General features: G+C 39.1%; 1 protein-coding gene across 2 annotated transcripts in view; it reads right to left on the bottom strand.

Annotated features, from left to right (window-relative positions):
* Positions 1-21,575, bottom strand: part of LOC135237907 (immunoglobulin superfamily member 21-like) — a 240,079-nt gene that overhangs the window by 172,863 nt on the left and 45,641 nt on the right. Inside the window, exon 1 of one of the 2 annotated variants that reach the window (XM_064305458.1) lies at positions 1,338-1,857. The exons of the other annotated variant lie outside the window; for it this stretch is intronic. Within the exon in view, the coding sequence (XP_064161528.1) occupies positions 1,338-1,395 (58 nt within the window). The 5' untranslated portion in view covers positions 1,396-1,857. Of the gene's footprint in view, positions 1-1,337; positions 1,858-21,575 lie in introns of those variants that run through there. 2 annotated transcript variants of the gene reach the window in all.

Raw genomic sequence — 21,575 nt, 5'->3', positions numbered from 1 at the left:
ACTAGAACGTACAGTAGTCTAATTTAAAAAACATGAGATGAACGCGTGGACAGACGCAGATTAGCGAAGATTGCACGGATGCAGCCGGAACTAGCGCCTTTAGTGCGTGTGCTGGCTGCTCTCGGTGGCATAACAGAATTCCAGGCATCGCTTCGACATTGTACACAGAAGTATGACTGTGAGGTGTACACGGAGGAAGGAGAGAGAGACACCAAGGGTGTAGCTACACGGGAATTACAAAAAAAAAAAAAACAATTTCATTGATATAACAGTTTGTAATTTAATCCCGTTTCCCGCTACTGCTTTAAATTGTGTTTACTCATATTCCTGTCAGTGAAGTTTCTTCATTTCATAAAATACGCACCATGAACCATCACTGGTGTTCATAGTGTGCATTCACTTTGGCTGATGCATAACCACCTCAGGCTCAAGTGAATATTCACGAGAACACCTTCTGATACAGGAGAAACTGCCACCCTCAAAAGAATCTGGAATTTGTATGGAATCACGAGGCAGTGGTTTGCTGGCAAAGACGAAAGCAACAGATTTTTTTTTTTCCTATTAACACAAGCGCCGATCGAATGTCGATGCTCCACAACACTGACAGCTTGTCAGGCACTAAATGTTCGTGCAAACAATACAATTACGTGAGTATTTGTGTGTGTGCGAGTGTGTGTGTGTGTGTGTGTGTGTGATGGGTTGGGTGGGGGGGGGGGGGGGGGGGGGCGGGTTAGGACTCACGTGGAACTGCGATAATTAAAAATGAAAATAACTAATGACAGGAAAAGCGAACCACGATAAGTCTAAAAAGAAACCAAAATTAATTAATCCCCTGATATAAAAGCTGCCATAGATAACATGCGATGTATAAATCGCGTGGGTTGGTGGTTCCAGTGCTTAATATTTAACGTTTGCTTGAATTACCTTCATGCACTGCCCTCTTTGGTGCCCTTCTCTACAGTGCCACCGCTGAAAAATGCCAATGAGCATGTCGAGACTGCTGAGGAATAACAACCTCGAACACTGAAAGGAGCGACTCGTAACCCATGGCTCGATCGGCAAGTTGACATTAACAAACACATGTATCCTTATCAACAGTACCTGTCGTTGAAGCTACGTGATGACAGAAAGCACGAGACTTTCATGTATATTAGATTGCTGCCCATGTGTTAAATAGCAGAACCACGTTTAAAAGATACGATATTTCAGGCAAAACAATGGCCCCAATGCAAAACAACAATTTTAGAAAGCTTCGATTTGCATAAAACTCTCAAGAATTTCGGGCAAGTACATTGCCTGAATCTGATATAATACCAGCAACAAAGTGACCGACTTACCGACGGCTGAATCCAGTAGTTCCGCGCACAAGAGGAAACACAATGAAAAGACGGTCATCTTTCCTGTATTTTACAATAAATCCCAAACTCCATCAGCGTTTAGTTGCTCGCCTTTCCTCGGCTGCGTAACCCCCACCATTCCAGAGGTGCAAGCTCGGGTGGTCCCCAGAAACTGCTCATGGTGCAATTTGGATGTGATAGGAAGTGGAACTGGACGAAATTAATAATCGCTTCAATTCATGCAACAACGGGCACGAACTCCCAATTAACGAAAACAAATAGGCTAAAGCGCGCTTTAGAAAACGTTTCCTCCACAGAACGTGCGGCTTGTAGGGCTGCAGCGGTTTAGGATTAAAAAACAGAAACAGATTGTGATGAAAATCTATGCTCTTCACTCAATACTCATCCTCTCTCTCTCCCTCCTCTCGCCCGACCGCCCTCAGTTGGTCATACGAACACGCACACGCATTTACTCCTGCTCACTCTCTCTTTATTTCGCACAATTTTCCTTAATCCTACCCTGGCTCCAAACCCTTCTCCTCTAATTCTACCCACTAAGCCGATTTATTCCTGTTGGATTTTGTTCTTCCTCTGTGAAAAGGTTTTTAAGACCATTATAACCTACTACGCTGCAAACCAGTGCCCAAGTAAAGGCAATAAACCTGAAGAGTTACTTGTCACTACACAATCTAATATCTCCCCTGAGCGTCCCCAAGTTAACGCAACTTCAGATTAACCCCAGCGCGCAGTACGCGCAATATTGGATCTAACTTTCAGATCAGATGCTGACATTCTGAAGTCATTTCGAATAAAGGGGACCTCTGGTCGTTAGTCCCGCGTCACGTCTAACTTGGAAATACTGCCGGTTAAGACTCCTGAATTAGGGAAATCTCCTTGAGGCTGTTGGATGGGTTTAACAACATGTTTATCATACTTAAAACAGTGATGCTATTTATGGTAAATATTACTTAAACACAATCTTGCTTCTGAAATTGACAGATATGCAGATAAGAACAATGCAGGTCGCACACATTCTGAAAGCATCCTTTTCTGATACCGTTTTATTATCATGCGAGAATATGGCATTTTCCATTAGCAACAGTAAAATGCATATAGTCTACACATATGTTTTAAGCTGGGACCATTTCTTTAATAGCTACATAGTAAAACTGCTTTCACCGTTTAAAAAAAAATCTTGTTTGGTAATACTGTTTGCTGAAAATAATGTATCCGTTTTATGCATGTGTTATTTAATCTCTTTCAAGAAGAAATCAAATGTGTATATAATTTTTGTACAAAGAAAAACTGCATGGTCTGAACATGTCAAGGTACAACTTGAAATTCCCCTGAACTGCACAGGATCTGTCACTTCGAATTTAAAAATGCTACCACTCTCTCAGACAACACTTAGAACAGATTTCTTCATTGAGCAGAATTGGGCCTGTAACCATTGTACAACCCTCCTGGGTAATGGTCCCATTGAAGGTTTTCAGGCAAGTGTGCTTAATTTCATTATAGACCCAATAAGAGCAATTAAAAAACCCATTTTGAACTTGAAGAGATGCCCACAGCAGAAAGCAGTAATTAAGCAGCTAAGGTGGCTCCATGCATATTGGGGAAGGCTTAATGTTCACTGCTACGAGGGTCTTCTCATGGAAATTGATTAATTTGCTCCAGTGTACCTAACTGAATATTTTTATTCCATCCACAAACCATAGGTTTATCTACAGCCATATTATACAGCATTAAGTATGCCACTTAGATATGTGGTTCCAATCATTCAACTGAAAGGCATGTCCTTTTTACAGGAAAAAAATGACTTTCAGTCTTAAAAAATTACATGCAGTCTGTAATGTGCACTCTTAAAATAAGTGGCACATGCTTAAAAATGAGAAAAGAAGGGATTATAAGCATTCTTACTCAATTATTAGAATGGCTACATTTGCAATGGAAAGAACAAACACACATTAAAGTAGGAATTCCCATATTTTATTTTATCCCTTTTAAATGTCATTTTTCTTAGGACAGCAATATATGTTAGCCATGCTAACAATATTTTCATGTGAGAAAAAATGCATTTATTGGGCTACACAAATGAAAATGAGTAAAACATATTTGTTCCAAGTGTTTGGGCTCACATTTGGAGTTTTTTGTACAAACATAAGTAGCTATTTTAGCTAGCTGCCAATTTCCCACTTCCTAACACTGTTAAGCGTATGCTGTCAAAACTAAAATAAAGACAACTGATATTTTAACGTAAAATACAGCCACACATCACTGTTTAACTTTTAGCATTTTGACTGAATTTAACCATAGCAGGCTTGCTAACGATACAGGGTGAATGTAACGTTAGTCATGAAAACCGCACTGAAAACTTAATTGCAATTTTTGTCCAGTTGGTAGGCCTACCGGTCTTATGGGAATCCGTGCCATAGTGCTATTGGGTTTTGCTACCCAACCCTATTCATGACACAGACAGCTACATGACTACAAGGTAGGCCCTAAAACCTCGGGTTACTACTGAAGGCTTCACCCAGGCTTCTGCGGGCCTGCAGCTGGGTTCTATTAGAGTCATTTTGTTACATGCAGGGATCAAAATGCTCAAGCATACAGGCAAGATAAATGAAGGTCAATCTGACCATTCATGGCCTTTGAAGTGTTTAAAACTTTATTTTCTAATGCATTATTATTCAAATATATATATCAGAAGGTGTACAAACAGGCCATAACCTTTTGTTTCCCTGACAGATATTCACCAATCCAGCAAAGTGGCACTAGGATGCTTTTAAGTACTCATATGCATCACAATGGGACAGTGTGAGGTAAAAAATGGCAGTTCATTTATTACCCCGACCACAACCACATCGACCACGCTATCCCAGACCATAGTGGACAGTGCCACTATAGGGAAACATTCATACACTGTGCCACATACCCTCTGCATACCCGTGATATACACCTTCGCAGCAGACAGTAAAAAGTGCACTCAAGCGCACAGTGGTAATAAGGATAGTTACCCTCACCCTGAAAAACACCTCCCAATGTAATGTAATTGTCCTCCCAGGACCTCACTATAGAGAGAAGGAAATAATCACTAAGGCAGAATCCAGTCCAACTCACACAACAGACAAACACAAAAAAACAAAACGGGGAAATATTCCTAGCCAGTTCCACAACAGCCGCCCCCCCCACCCCGCCAAAAAAAAAAGAACTAAACCATGCTAGGAGCCTTTCTGATGAGGCTGGGTTTTGCTAACCGCTCCACAAACTGATGTGTGCCCGTGTGGAACCTCCCTGCTCAGCCATTTATCGGCACTGTAATCTGAGCGGTGACAGGGGAATACAATAGCACACAGGGCTCTGGCTCGTGATTGGTCGCACGTACAACAATATCGGGAATGATCATATTCCTTCCTGAGCTGGCTGACAGGACCCAGACAACTGAAGGCCTCTGCATCGTTGCCCAAACTCCTGCCATCGACTTCAGCTAGACCCTGCTGCCAGCCTGATCTCAGATTCCCCCTGCTTGTCCTCTCCGAGACCTGGCCGCTGCTTTGCTTCAGGTGAGTCACCCAGCCTTCTCACTCACAGGCACATACTAATACCGCTACAGATTACAGATTGCAAGTAAAAGTAACTTTGAAGACTGGTCCAAAATACAGAAAACGAGCACAAATAAATAAAACCCATGTTCATAACATCTGTGAGTCGTGACCTTGCCGGGGTTAAGTTCCATAATCGCATTCCACCAGTTGCACCATTTTTCACCTTTTTCTGAGTGCTTTCACCCTTCCTACTGTTATCACGAATTAGCCTACATGTTTTACACCATTTCCTGAGCCTCTTGTAGTCAACTGCCTGAGGAAAACCACGTTCACAGTAGATGTTCACACACATCCAGACATGACCCAAAAAACATGGGGGAGAACTACAAATGTTATTTTACACCCTGGAGTATGGATAATATGCAGAGGTGCTCATTCAGTACTCATGATGAGAGAAAAAAAGCAGTTATATCCATACCCAAAGCTATCCTTTTGCAGAAGACCCATACACCTTTACTCATGACTTATAAATCCATAACTGTAATGGGATTATGGACTTCATTTTCGTGATAATGTAAGCACAACCATGCCTGCGCGCAAGTGGAATTGCTCCCACAAATGGAATATTTGATAGTTTCTTAGTCTGCAGTAAACCCATGTGTGTGAACATTGGACACCAAATTAGGGGGCGTGTCCACAGAAACATCCAGTGCTGTGCAAGTTTGGCGTTCAATAATGCTCTTGCATTTCAAACCGGCATTATGAATGTGCTGCACATAAGAATGAACACATTAGACAGATTGGAGAAATATTTAGTTTTCTTTCCTGCCTAACATGAATTTTGACAGTATATGTCTAATTGTATTAGCAGATGTACAAAAAAGGCAAAAGCTGCATATAAATCAGACCTGGTTTTTTGTCCAGTTTTCTTTTGTATTTCTATTATAAAGCTTATTCGTGACTTTGTCTCTGTAAAAAGCATTACACAAATAAAATGGAATTGAACTGAATAAATGGATGCAAAAAATACACAAGAGAGCAGGGACTGTGGAGTTATGGATTTTTTAAAAGTTTTTTTTGTTGTTGTTTATTTTAAATAATGGTATTGAACAAAAATGCATTCACTGTCATATAAATGGAATTATATATTTTGTTTGAGGGGGAAATAAATTTACCCCTTTGTTTTGATATCATGAGTAATGGTTTGCAGGGAAGCAAGTAACCTCTCATAATAATAATAATAATTCATTGCATTGCTTCTCTCACACTCAAAGCGCTTTACAGTGATGAGGGTGTAACTCGCCTCAACTACCACCAATGTGTAACACCCACCTGGGATGATGCACGGCAGCCATTTTGTAACAGAATGCTCACCACGCATCAGCTGAGGTAAAGTTTTTTAGCCAATTAAATCAGGGGATGATTAGGTGGCATGTTGGGAAATTAGCCAGGACACAGAGGAACCCCTACTCTTTGTAATGAGTGTCATGGGGCTTTTAATGACCACAGTGAGTCAAGACCTCGGTTTAACATCTCAACCAAAAGACAGCATCTCCTTCAGCACAGAGTCCACATTACTGCACTGGGGCATTGAGGATTATTCAATTAGAGGGAAGACTGCCTGCTGGCGGCCCATCAACACCACTTCCAGCAGCAACTTAGTTTTCCCAGGAGGTCTCCCATCCAAGCGCTAACCAAGCCCACACTTGCTTAGCTTCAGCTCATTCAGAGTGCATGGCGGTATGTCTGCTGCTGCTGCAAAGTTAGTTGGCTGTGGTGCTAAATCAGAAAGAAATGGGCCAATTTGATTGGCAATAATGAAACCAAACACCCATCACACCCGCAATTAATGTTTTCCTATCAAACCAGCCTATTTTACAACTGTACCATAGTTGGGCTAAAGCCTGGAGACGCTAAATTACTGAAATTGAGTTGGACATGCCCTGATTCGCCAGCGCTGTGTGTTTAGGGCCTGTGTTTCATTATTTCACCTTAACTTTTCAAATAGGCCCATGATCATTCAAATATTGTTTGTGCTATTCTTCAATTGCCTTTCTTTTATTCAATGAGCGAGTGAAAGAGAGGGAGCTCTTTTTTATTTTTGTCAGTGAAAGAGATTTTTTAAGGAAGCCTCTAGCATCTCACTGTACATTTCACAGTATTCAAAAATATCTCCTCTTTGTTTCCTAAATGAATTGACTAGGAGAATATGACAACGGAAATATGACTGTATGAATGTAGATATGAATATGAATGTAGCTGAGATGTATTGACCTCTTTTAAACTGTGCAAATGGAGTTTGAATTGCATTGTCAGGCAGCATCCCCTAACTGTTGATATGCGAGAAGTTGAGTAGTTTCTCGCTGGCTGAATTATGCTGATTTTATCTCATTTGATGTTCACTGGTACCAATCTAAAACGAGAATGTGTGTCTACATGAATCCATTCCAATTTGCATGTAAAAGGGCACAGCAGGAAATATATACATTTCTGGTACGTTGAATGTATAATACCATAACTGCATGGATGCGTGATAACATAAACATAAGAAAAACAGAGGAAAGCACATACATTTATAGTATCAGTGCAAAAATACTGTGCGTCAGAAAGCAAGAGATAGTCTGTGTACATGTGTGACAATAGGTTACACATCACTTGTTTGTTTAAGACAACTCCAGAAGGCCTGTCATTCATACTAGAGCCTTGGCGAACTATTGGCTTACAATTCCGTACATTGCAGTCATGGTGAAATGTGAGCGCAACACTCATTCTTAGAAAAAATAATCATATTTAACTGATTTTAAACATCAGTCGGAATGGGAAAAAGTCTGTCCATAATGTTGAATAAGTGATAGCACCGGAAGGTTCCGCAGGTAAATGACATCGTCAGACCCTCTCGGGCAGAAACGTGGCGGGAAGCTTCTGGCACAAGTGTCAATGAGCCAAGATGAGAGCTCACAGACCTTTCAAATGATTTATGAGGAAGGAAGAAATATGACGTAAAAAAGGGGGGAAGGGGAAGGGGGGAGAAATGAGAAGAGCCGGCTTCTCATAAATGGCCAAAGACGGCCCTGGTCCCTGGAGCATGTAATTGTGCTGCTGGATATGAAGCAGGCCTCTACATCCAGCGCCTGGGATTGGGTCTGTGGTGCTAATGCACTGTCTCGGGTCTCTAGAGGGCAGTGTCAACAACAATTTATCGAGGCAGCAGAGCCGAACGTGTTCCCATCCATATGGCCTCCACTGTGAACAAAGAGAGGTCTCTGTTCCCATAGGATCATCGCGTCTTATATAGTTGTCACATTCTGACCTGGCCTTGTTTGGCTAGTGTAGACAGAGCAACAATGCAGAAAACATTTTTCCGAGGTCTTTCGCCCACGGAGGCTGATTTGACAGCGGAAGCCTGATTTAAGTCTAGGCAGGTGGGCAGAGAGACACACAGATGCGCAGACAAGCAGATGGATGTGTGAAAAGGCAGACAGATAGCTCCTGATTTAATTATCTGTTCTTATTTTAATTAATGAATTTTTTTTTGTTTTAAATGACAACCACAGTTTGGTACGTTCAGCAATTGATACTTAACCTTAGGACACAGTATTTATTAAGAATAAAAAACGTGACAGCTAATTTAATTGCAGTTAACATTAAGATAAACCATTGATTGAAATGAGAGCACATCGAAAAAACAGACTGGTGTACAGCACAAGAAAACACAAAAACAGACGAACATGCTTTCACCTTTGATACACTACCACCTCAGACATGTGTATGTATAATGAGACCTATATGATTTGGAATTACTTGCAAACATGACCTCAAGTTTAAGGGCATATGCAATTAAATCAAATCAGAATTAACTTAATTGAACTGCATATGCATTTTTCAGATTGGGTCAAACCAACCTTATACCATGCCAGTAAGGATTCGCCTTTGTCTTATAAGGACTGAAAAAGCAGCAAACAGGAATAGGTGTGGCCTGAAAGAAGGGACATCAGCATGAAGGCGGGACCCCCGTATGCCCTCATTAAAAGTAAAAACGAATGCCGCAGAAGTGATGATCCTGTGACAGAACGGGGGGCTTCCACAGGGCCAGGCTCTCAGGCTGCTGGTGGGGTGGTGGAACAGCATCTCTGAGAAGAGCCAGAGACCCTGGGAGCACACATTGAGTTCAGCAAGGAATGTCATGTCATATTTGTTTATGCAACAATAAAGCAATCAAACTACTATAATATTGTTGGCATACTGATGTGCCTACGAGGCAAATGCGAGTCTAATGATGAATATAATTTGAAGGCTCCCGCTTCATATCTGGAAACTGCCCGTAGAGTAAAATTTCACATAACCATCGCATTTACTCTCCCATTCTGACACACGCCCATGTCATTTTATATTAGATTTTACTTTTTAATTGCAAGGCTGGGCAAATCACAGGGATGTTGAAATGCCATTTTGCATAGATTTTCTCAGTCCACATGTTAAGTCAACGGCACTTTCCACTCCACTTCCACTAAAACCCAAATCGTGGATATCCAGCCCTCTGATGGCATCTATTTGCTGTTCCACTGGTGCAAGTTCCACAGCAGTGCTCGGTCTGAAGATGCGGCAGCCTCCTTAGTTGTTACAATCAATTTGATACTTTGTGATTGCACAGAATTAAAAGCCATATAAAACAAGTTTGTTCCATATAAGTAGGCAACACAACCCCATGCAGTTTTTTTTAGGTAGTTACGAGTGTACAGTGTGTCTCCTCTATAAACAGTATTACGGACTGAGAAGTCACAATGGTTAATGATAGCATTAACTCACCTTTGGTGTTCATGACTGTTATGACCAGATAACTGCTGCAATGCCCCGATATTTATGGAAAAATAGCATAGGATAATGATGAATAAAAACATTTTCACTGGCAATCATTTAATAAGTGCTCACCAATAACTTGACCATTTGTCTCTGATTACACTGAATAGCTAATTTATTTTGCTTTGTGGAATACTTTAGCAACAAATAAATTGGCTATTCGGTGTCATCATAAACAAATCGTAAAGTTACTGGTGTCTACCTTTTAAATGGTAGCCAGTGAAATTGTGTTTTCATTCATCGCCATGTGATATTGTCTTTCATCTAATTCAGCCCATAGCTACATAACATAAAACAATGTGTGGGGTTTGCATACTCTACTTATATATGCACACACACTTGTATGACCCATTGTGACATGACATTCCTTGCTGAATTCAAGAGAGCCTGGCACTGTGGAGGCCCCTGTTTTGTCACAGGATCATAACTTCTATTCCTGTATTCTGGTTTTTTCAGTCCTGATAAGGATAAGGCAAATCCTTATAGACTAAAGCCGGGTGAGATTGAATTGCATATGCCCTTAAACTGGCTATGCATTTGATTGAATTTTGGGGCATGTCTCTTGCCACTTCATTATGAAGTCATGAAGGTATTTTGCCAGTGAAGGGTTGAATAACATGATATAAAATTTGATCGGCTAAGGGCATAAGGCTCTACATTTTTCTCAGTCTGATTGGGTAGCTTACAATTCAACGTAAGTCCTCTATGCATCTCTGTAACTGCTTTTACTCAATGCATTAGGCCATTGGTTGCGACAATGTCATATTTTTTCCTCCCACTTTGTATCCTTAATGTTTCCTTTTCTCAAAATTTGGGCTTCCCAGTAAAATTCATATTTATATATTGCTTTTTCATTTGCTTTCTTAGAGAATCCATGCAGAAAGCACTCTATTTAAAATACGATTTCTCATCATTTATTGCAGGCTAACTAATGATGTTCTGTTCCTGGGAAACACTGACGCATTATTCTCGCATTATCCTGCATGCTACTGATAAATCAGGGAATTCCCCATCGCTCCGTGAACTGACGGGGAATTGCGCATAAGCTGGTCATAATTAAATGGTAAATTGAGACGATATGGTAAGAAAATGTGATGACTTTTTCTGAATGTTCAACAGGTAGCTTAATAGGAATGTTTGTTAACATTGCACTACTGGATGATTGAATTATGGGCTATGAAATCAGGCTGAGAATGCATGGGTTTAATTAGCACTTAAGCTGTAAGGCTTCAGGCTACGGTCTATATTCACTCAAAACCATTGAGCTGCATTAAGGATAGATAATAAACAAAACAAAAAGACTTGCCCAGAATAAATTGCCATTTTCAAACCACAGAGAAAATGGCAGAGGAAGCCAAATCCAGGCTAATGGTTGTGATTTTACACCCTCTGAATGATTGCCAATGATTGTGTCAGATAGTGCATGCATTTGTAAACAGCCTCTTTGAACCTCAACTAGTTGTTGAAGTTGGTAGGATGTTTCCAATATCAGAATGTCTTCCCCACTGTTTACAACTTGTTAGTGCAGCAAAATGAAAACACAAAAACAAAAAAGATTATAGCTACAGGCAGTGGCCAAAAAGTGGAAACACTGATAAATGAGGGCAGGATGTATATTGAGTAAAGTAAATGGCAAATGCTTCCACGCAGTTGCGGTTCCCCAGTTAATTACAGAGTTAACATGCCACCATGACCAGTGTTATGTACTGCCTATAACTGTGGCTAGCATGGCTAGAAGACAAGACCTCAGTGACTGATTGCTGGGAAATGTCTGGAGATTATGTGCAGAAGATTATGAAGATGCAGAAGTAATCATTCATCTGTATGACAATGTAATACATACTGTATCTCTAATTTATATTATAAGGTTGAATTGATCCCAATCTATTTATGTCCTAGTGTATAGTATTTTATACACCTTAGCTCCCCTCTACTGGTTCTGCATTGAAAAGGGTGGCATTTTTCTCTAGAAAAAAAAAACCACCTTCATAATATACAGTCATGATGTGAATAAAATATCTTGTAAGATTATATCAACCCCCATATCATGCTTTTTACTCCGTATAGTTTTAAAGGGCTGTCTATAGGGTGCTTCAACATATTGTTTTTCTTCCAAAATAATAAAATATAGAATATAGATATTCCTCACTTGGAAACAATGCAAAAATATATATACTAACGGGAGTCGGTATTTATGTTTTCTTAATGTTAAATTGAAAATTATTTTAATAGAGCAGGAACAGAATGTTTTCACGTTTATTATGAGCAAGGAGAAAGACTGAGCACACTCCTGGCCATTAACCTAAGCCAGTAGGAATAACTAGTTTCAATAAAATGTAATAGGATAATAATAAGGTGATAATAGCGGAACACTGTTTTCTTAACCCTCTCAAATGAACAAACTTTCACATTTTTTTTACAGTCTAGCAAGGCACCTAGGGGAAGGCCAGTGTTTCCATGGAGGGAGAGACAGTCCCACGAGTAGATGGGACTCCCCCTGAGCTGTTTTTTTTAAAATGTGGGGATTGATAGCTCTTGTGATGATTAACTCTCTGGATAATATGGACTGCTCCAGTTGGCATTATTACATTCCAAAATTAGCTGAAATACACGTATAAAGCTGTCTTGGACTTAATACATGAAAATATACAACAGCTTAACACGGGTTGAATTTTTTGCATTTTATATGTATGTCTGAGATGCCTGCCCAGCTGAGAAAGCATCCTGCGTAGTATTTTTCATTAGGTGCTTTTGTCATTCCTATGACTTGCACACTTCATTACAATCAAAGTGTTTGCATACAGAGAGGATGCTTAAAGCCCCACCGCTCTCAGTAGAAATTGTTACCCAGCAAGGTTGTCCACGTTCTCAATCCTTCCTCCAATCCCGTTTTCCCTGTCAGTGGAACCTCTCATCCTGGCTCTGTTATTAAACCCCATCTAGATTAAGAGCTTTACTCACCATATTTATCTGTGCGCTGATGACGTTCTTCATCTTTCTGATGTCACCAAGTCAGCTCCTCGTTCTATATTATTTGATGAATGCAGCTCTTCTGAATATAAATTCAGTGAGCCTAATGTTGTCCAAGTTAATTCAATAACTGAATTTGTTATGCCTCAGATATGTCATGTCTCTTAAAATATTCGCGGTGCTCTCTGTTTAGTAACCTGTCTGTCATTATGTTAATCAGTCTGAGATGCAAGGCCAGTACAAAAGCAGAGAAGGATGTTCATGCTGCTAGCGTGCTGTCCGTTCAGCACCATAGGCTCCAGGACCATGGCTAGCGCCATACCCACTCATAGGCACAGCTGTAGCTTCTTGCTAATCATAAAAGCTATAATTGTACCCATTGCCTAATCACTGAGTGTACATGAGGGTCCTGCTGTCAGACCTTGGTATTCTTTTGCTCAGATTAATCATTATTTTTAGGAGTATTCCTACTATTCCATGCAATTTTCTTTCTATGCTTTTTAATGAAATGCTTCTTTGCTGCCAAATCCTTGATCTTTCTCTCATCCACCTAAAGAGTGGCACTCTGGCTCCCTCTCAGTTCCAAAACAATCTCCAAGTTTTGATGGAGATACTCCTGATCTTTCTTAAGACTTTCTTTTAGGTTCAGGGATTCTTAATATATTATTCACTGGAAAATGCTGTATACACAGATCATAAATCTAATAACTTTGCTCCATAAAAGGGTTAAAGATCCTTGGAGGATTTAGTGTTAGGTTCTTGTTTTTATTTTTATTAAACTGATATGCTCAAAGCTTTTGGCAAAACAAATCAAATAAAAAATAGAGGCGGTTGTTTTGGACTTGATACGTTATGAGCAGACTGACTTTATATTACTTTTTTGTTTTTGAAAGTATCGTTATAGTCTTTTACTATTTTTAGAATTGTATGTTGCCTATACCAAAAATCACTTTTAATTCCATCTTTAATCCTGACATCTGACCAATAATACCGAGTACCAAAAGGACATTAAAACTGTTTTTTTTCCCTACAGCCATCAACCTGTTTAGCAAGGGATGACTAACTAGACATTTGGATATTATAACAGCCAAAACCTTTGGCAAAAATAAATAAGTAAATAAATAAATAATACAAGGGGTTGGTTTGGACTTGATATGTTACATTTTATAAATTACATTTTTATTTTTGAAGGTATTGCTGTGGTCTTTTACTAGAATTTGTATTTTGCCTATACAAATTTTAGGAGTTAATAGTTTAAAAGTTTCTGACATCTGAAGTAGAAAGAGCACATTTTACCAGCATTGTTTTATCCCTTTAGTCATCAACCTGCTTAGCAAGGGATAAATATACAAAATTAGAAATAAGAACTGCTCTATATCTAGTTCTATATCTGGTCTAAGAACATTAGTATATTATGCAATGATTTGATAATGTCTGTAATTGCATTCATAGTGTACTGCATGTATTCACATAATCTTTTCTGAGGCTCCAGTATTGTATGCATCAATACAGTGTATGAGTGCTGAGATGAGTGTCAAAACTGGCCTTCGAAGGTATGCTTTAACGGTGATAAGTGCATGGAAATCAAATATGTTATTTGCAATTATTATTTTTATTTTGCCGTATTACTGAAGGTAGCAGACTATGGAGAATGCACACATTCAACTCTCAGAAATAGTTCTTTATTGCTTTTATCATTCAGCCTGCAGAGCCTAGAGCAAGGTTACTGATAGACCAATATATTACTATATAGAGTATACAGAACTCGTACTGTAACAAGCTCCAGATAAACAGAATGGTAGTGATAGGCTACTGTTGCCAAATTCAGCTATAATCTGCAAAGCATGAACAAAATGATTGCATTGATTCATGCTTATTTACAAGTTGCTGCAGAGCAAATTAAGAAGCTGTATCCTCAGTGCAAAATGGTCTTTCTCGCATTAGATGAAACAAAGGCTTAATTGATACTCTATCGCACAACACTTTTCATTAGTGTCGTCCGACATAGTATAAATTAGGCTTTAATTGTGAAATGCATATTTGTTAACACAAAGGGGGTCGTTATTTTAGTAACAAACTGTCCCCAAACAGAATTACCTTTCTGGCTCTTCCCCCCTCTTGGAATAGCCAAGCAATGGTGGTCATTCTTGGCATAAGTACTGAAAGTAAATCCATCTCTTGCAGCCAACTGGAACAGTAATTTTTCAAGTGCTTTTGTGGGTGCTGGGTATGAATGTATTGTTCTCATTCTTTTGGTCTCTCCTCCGAGTCATCTTCTTCCCCCAGTCGCTCTTTGAAGACTTAATACTACTATTCACACAATTTCAACCACGGCCGCTTGCATAGTTGTCACAAGTTGCATGTGAAGTTTGGAGGGGCCTCAGAAACCGAGCCATGGGGAAGCAATATGTGTAGGAAAATTGAAATGCAGAGTTTAACTTAAGGAACTGGCAATTCATTATGTCACACATACACCAAACTATTCTAATGCAGATTTTTTACTACTGTTTTTTAATTATCAAATAAACTATACAAGCTGCAAAGTTTACAGTTTTACATATATGTGAAATATATATATATATATATATTTTTTTTTTTTTAATTCACAAATATTTGAAATATTATTATATAAAAGGAAGAACATTCCCTGGGGCATTTCAGGTGTATTGCTTCCATCAAACCCTTCATTCCGTGTCCTACCTGAAACCCTTCAACCATTTGGTTACTGCCATATTAAACTTCCTCCATAAATTGTGTCAGAGATGCATTAAAAATATATGCCTAATGGTTTAAGATGATGACATCATTAGCCATTCTCCAATCAACCAACTCTTTCACCAAATCATGATTTGACTGATGTAATTGGTATAGGCATAGCACTTCCATTTTGTATCCACAGTTTGAAAAGCCCAGTAATAACTATAGACCCAGCCACCCCATCGCAGAAATGGTCTCCTTCAGTTTTGGAGGGCTGCAGACCAGAACCCTGCTCAGGATGCACTCCAGCATGAGTCCTCTGAGACACACGCAGCCAAACACGTCTCATTTCCACCCTACAATCCTCCAGCTAAGCCTTGCAGTTACTTTGCCAGAGAACCCCATGACTAACCATGCAGGCAGGTGAGGTAGGGAATGCCCTACCCGCATTCTCTGGGTGATGCTCTACTCCAACATAACTTTCTCAGCTGGAAAGACTGCCTAATTCCAGAATGTGTAAAAAAAAACAAACAAAACTGCCCAATCAGCCCACCTCTGGTTCACCTGAATCTGTCATTACTTCCACATCCACACACCACCTCCGCCCCCACCCCTTTCCCTGTTCACCCCCAACCGGCTTTGGATAGATTGTATTAGAAATCTCACAGACAGATGCATTTCATCCTGCCATCATCTAGGGACAAGGAATCAGCACAGGTTTGTGGTCTACGTGACCACACTGAAAATAAGAGGGTTTATGACCAGGTCGGGATGAGATGGAACGCTGTGTCAGTCCCTTTGGGCCCAGAGGCACCGGTGTACCAGCTGCTGAGTTATGGAAAAACAGGGAAGAGACAAAATCAAGAGAGGAAATCCAGTAGCACTGCTGTCTGTCAGTTTGGTAAGTAAAGCAAAGATATTGGAAACAAAGAGGGATTCAAAGAGAGCATGGGGCCCAAAGGTGCACTGCATCAAGTCTCTGGGCAGATGCTCTTTGGCAATAGAGGATATGTGATTCTATGTTATGCATCATGCTCCTCTTTTTACATATAAACTGTATTTAAATGTGCACGAGTCACAAAAAAGATTCAGTCGGGCTGTAATAATGCCATCTGGTGCTGTACTGGCCATAGCTAACATTACCAGCAGTTGTTACATTTTTTTTAATTCTTACTCTAGTACACCAAGGTTAGGGGGGCAATTCCATCCTAGTTTTCCTTCTGCTGGCTACCATGTATATACAGGAAAAAGGGCACCTCCATTGGCACTGTGCTAGTGCACTGTTGTTTTCTGAGCTACAGTGTTTACAGTGTGCATACTGGAACTCATGTGCATACTAATCAGGGCAGCTTTTCATACATGAAGCTGTCAAGGTTTAAAGGAGTAGGGGTTAATGATTAAGCTGAGGGGAATAATATAACTGTCATCATGTGGTTGTAGAGCTTATTATGATATTGTAAATTATATTACCTTTGTTCATTAAAACTTTTTTGCGCAATTGTACAGTCCAAATGGTGACAATGCATTAAAAAGAAATTAGTCACATTCTCAAATGATATACTAAACCTGTAAAAACACCTCTCCCTCTGTCTAATCAGCAGGTATCCAAAGGAGCAGCATAAAGATACGAAAACAAAAGCACCTTCTTCCTTCACAATAAAATGTCCTTAATGCATTTCTCAACACATTAACAGATGCTTTTACTAATCAGCATTTTTTGAAGCAATTTAACTTGAGAAATGCATTAAAATGCATTTATTGTCCATTTAAAATCAGAATAATGGGAGCTAATTTCCAAAGCAGCAGCATAAAGACAAAAAAAAAAAACAAGGATACCGTCTTCCTGCGCAATAAATGCATTTTAATGAATTTCTCAGCACACTGACAGATGCTTTTACTAATTGACAGTTCTAGAAGCAGTTTAACTTGAACTGCATAGTCAGAAGCCATCTGGGTGTCAGCAGGCTGCCGCTCCCCTTTTCAGTGTTCCCTCTCTGGTGCCCTACCTTTCATATCACGCCAAGAACCCTGCCTAGCTGGCCCTGAAGGCACAGTTTGCCATTCTATTGCTTTTCTTGATTAATAGCTTTCAGTTTCTCTGTAATCGACACATAATGTTTTTAAAAAATGAGACGAGAGTAATGTAAGTAATGATACCAATTAATAATTCTGTAGGAATGAATGTAGGAATCACTGGATGCATTTGAAAATTATTGTTTGACTGCAAATAAAAAGAGAGACCATATCGATCAAGGGTATTGTTGGAAGTGGAGTCCAAAGGGATCGCCATTGGGACCACTTCTTTTCCATATATACACAAATGTAAACATACATAAATCAACTTGAAATTGCAGCAAAATAATTAAATATCCAGATGAAACTAAGTCTGGTGGAGAAGCGATTAACAGTTCAAATGCTACAATAAAATATGATCCGGAATTTAATGTTAAATGGCAAATTAAATGTTACACCTCCAAACACAGCTTTACGTATTTTTTTAAAAAACATACAAGGACAACCATGTAAAGGTAAAAGAAATTAATATGCCTATGCATTTGAAATGAATTGCTCATCTCTGTCCTCTGTGCACCCACTCAACCCCTTTGACTGTGTCAGAAGGAATGTTTTTATTTCTAAAATTTATAACACTTGATGTGTTCTGCTTGGTCAAATATGAACACAAGTGACACATTTTCTACATGCTCAATGCACAACCCCTAAGCATGTATTACTTTGCAAGCATCCTAACCGAAACACAAGCAGGCACCAATTTTTCATAAAATGATATGTATGGAATCATCCTCCTAGGCTTTCATCATTCCTGGTAAAACATTGACTGTCAGAAGAAAATGGCAAAAAATTTCTTCTTTTTTGTGTTTATCTTCAATTACCTTAAATGACAGACCTTCTCAGCCCGCTTTAACGTAATTATACCTAGTTACATACAGCATGACCTGGACCCAGAGAAATACTTGAGTTATCTCATGCCTAATCGCATTTCAGTCCTGCACCACCAAGGGCTTGATGGAGCTTCTATTTCAAGCCATGAGTCATTGAACATTCAGCACATTCAGATAGTTACAGCAGTCATTTTGGTGAATTATTCAGTTACCACATAATCAAGCACACGAGAACAATGACAGCATTTTAACAATGTTTTGTCTGTCGACACTTACCATCTGTCGGATGTAGTGTAGCGTATTTGGACAATATGATGGTAAAATATCCACCAAGAAGTCATGAATTAAAAAAAAAAAATGACTTGAAAGAGGTGAGAAATGTTTTAAAATGAGAATCTGCTTTACAGCTTTACAGAATACTATAAATTGAAAAAATCAAGTGAACTGTTCACAGCAGGAGCATGTACAGTGTCATGAAAAAGTACTTTACCCCTTCCTGATTTCCTCTATTATGGCATATTTGTCACACTGAATGGTTTCAGATCTTTAGACAAAATGCAATTTTAAATAAAGGGAACCCGCGCTAACACAAATCCATCTGGAAAATGGCAATATAAAAAAATCCATACATTTATCAAATTTGGAACCCCAGAATTTTATCAAATTTGGAACCCCTTTTACTTGTCACCAAACCAGTATCTGCATACTCCTTCCTGTTAATCTTGTAATTGTCCTCTCTTTCTATGCTCTCCATGTTACCTGCATGTTCCATCCCCCCCAAGACAAATCTCCATACAAGCTCAGAGCTAAAGCCATGTAAGTCTTTTATCTACTGTATTACTCATAGTTTTTAAGACATTGCATTTGTGTTATTGTAACTGTCTCTCTGGTTCACCCAACCTCCAGTGTAACTGTAAAAAAAATAAATAAAAGTTTTGCTGTCAATGCTCTAGTCTAACTTTTTCATCTTGTTGCTTTATTCTGTCTTTTCTTGTTTCACTGTTCAGGGTTCACCAACCAATCCTGGGGGATAATAAATGTTTCAGCTGTGTAGAAAAACATGTATATGACCTGTCATCCAGATCACATACTGTATGGGGATTGAGCTGTAAGAGTCACCAATTATAAAGAAAAGGAAAGAAGAGTATGGAAGAACCTCATTATTCTACCATGGCATAGCTGTCTTGCAAGCCCTATGTGCAGAAGAATGTAGTTTGCATATATTGTTCAGCACTAGCTTTATATTTTTATGGAAATTATGGACCTTTGAAAAGCAGGTGTTTAAAAGCCTGGAAACATAATGCAATGTCTACTAAAAGTATGCATTTGTTAACACTGGTACAGTATGTGCAGCTATTAACTGTGTATTCTTACTTCCTTTCTGAAAATTTTTGTCTTGCAGCTCCTCTGAATAGCATGAGTAATATTTCATTCCAAATGTTGCGATTATTTAGTTTACATTTCCTCTTAAACATTCTTAACAGTTTACTTAAGTAAACCAGGTGGTGTGGGATCCAATGAGGATGCCATCCTCCTACAAAACCGTGCTACAAAACATTAACTGAAACAAACACATGCTTTACGTATCGCGCCACAATGATCTAGGCCGCTATACTGGAGCCAACCACACTGGCACTAGTGAGCAGTGTCTCTCAACAAGACCAGGACGTGTGCTTCAAAAGCTAAGCCCAGTTTATTGCCGCTTGGTTCTGGCTGGTTTCAAACCTTTACCTTTTTGCAAATTACATAAGACACAGAACCCGCAAAGTAAAGAACTTAGATATAATGCAACCATATTACACATAGAATAAAATCAGGTAAATGTGTCTTTAAAAGAACCAGATCATTTGGTCTGTTCCTCTGCAAATCAAATCTGTTCTTACAGCTCCTGAAAAGGAGCATGTCTGATTAAAAAATGAGTTATTTCTGGCATTATGAAGTCCGTTTCACTTCTTGGAACAGTTTCTCAGATGTTTCTCAGTGCTCTAATGTTTGAAAGGGTTTTAGGGGCCGTAAAAATGAATTAAAAACAAAATTCATTCTGTACGGTTTTGAATTTAGAACTTTCCAGTGATTGAGGCAAATCCTTATTAAGTCGACATTGCTCAAAATTATGCTCCAGCATCCTGACAAATCTCCTGTTCCACATCATCTAGGTGATGCACACTCTCGCCTACTGTACCTAATCCACACCCCAGGGATGATAGGAGTAGATCATGACTTTTTTTAATGTAGGGATATGCTAACAGAGTGAAAGTCCACTCTGAAAAGAGTCCATTCAAGGTAAATTCATTGAATCATTCTAACGGTAATATTTTGTACAATGACGGATACATTCTCATAGTAGTTTACAAATACACTGTTTTGTTTAGCCTTGAAATAGGATTTCTACACGTTTTATGTCAGTTTAGAAATAAGTCAGTGTTGAAAAAGTTGATTTCTATTTTTTTGGCTCACCCAGATGCAACACATGGCAAATTAATGGGCAGAACTTTCAGTTTACCTAAAAAAAAGCATGTCAATTGTCATTATTCCCTCATAGGGGTTTGACTGGATTTCAGCTCTACCATTAAGAATGTGCTAACTGGCCCCTCATCAGGCAATTCATGTTGCAGTTAACATTGTTTAATAGCTGTCACGGTCAATTACTCTCGCTCCACTGGCAGAGATGGTGAGTGTTTACCAAATGTATGATACTGCTCAGATAATCAGGGGATAATGGCGATATAATCCCTCTGGATGTGGTCCTAGTAGTTAGACTGACACGCAAGCTAATGTAGAAAACAACTGTCAGGCAGAGAAAATACATTCAGAAGACCCTCCCTTACCTTCATGCATTTCTGTTTCAAACTGTGATGAGGTATTTTACTGTGCATATCTCCAAATACATTATCACAGCTCTGGAGAAAAATAAATATGAATCTGAGTTTAGTATGTATGTGGATCTATTAAAGGGTCTGGATGCACTTGGTTTGATGCTCAATTCCTTGTGTCCAATATCTTTGTGAACACAGTTCAGTGTTAACAGTAATACCTGTGTAAATAGACACTTGCCATCCTTAGCTAACTAGTCAACTACATTGTATCAAAGACACAAATGCGATACTGAGATCAGGGATCATCATGTTATTGATATGTGAATAGATTCATATTTTTAAAGGATTAAAGTCTCACGCAAACACATGCGCGTGCACACACACACAAACACACACGCATGCACACACACATGCAATCATCACACTGTAGACTATCAGAAAAAACCTGAACAA

Source organism: Anguilla rostrata, chromosome 13 (genome assembly GCF_018555375.3).
Source record: "Anguilla rostrata isolate EN2019 chromosome 13, ASM1855537v3, whole genome shotgun sequence".
Lineage (NCBI taxonomy): Eukaryota > Metazoa > Chordata > Actinopteri > Anguilliformes > Anguillidae > Anguilla > Anguilla rostrata.
Note: the sequence above shows the minus strand (reverse complement) of the source record. Positions and strands in the feature narration are given on the sequence as shown.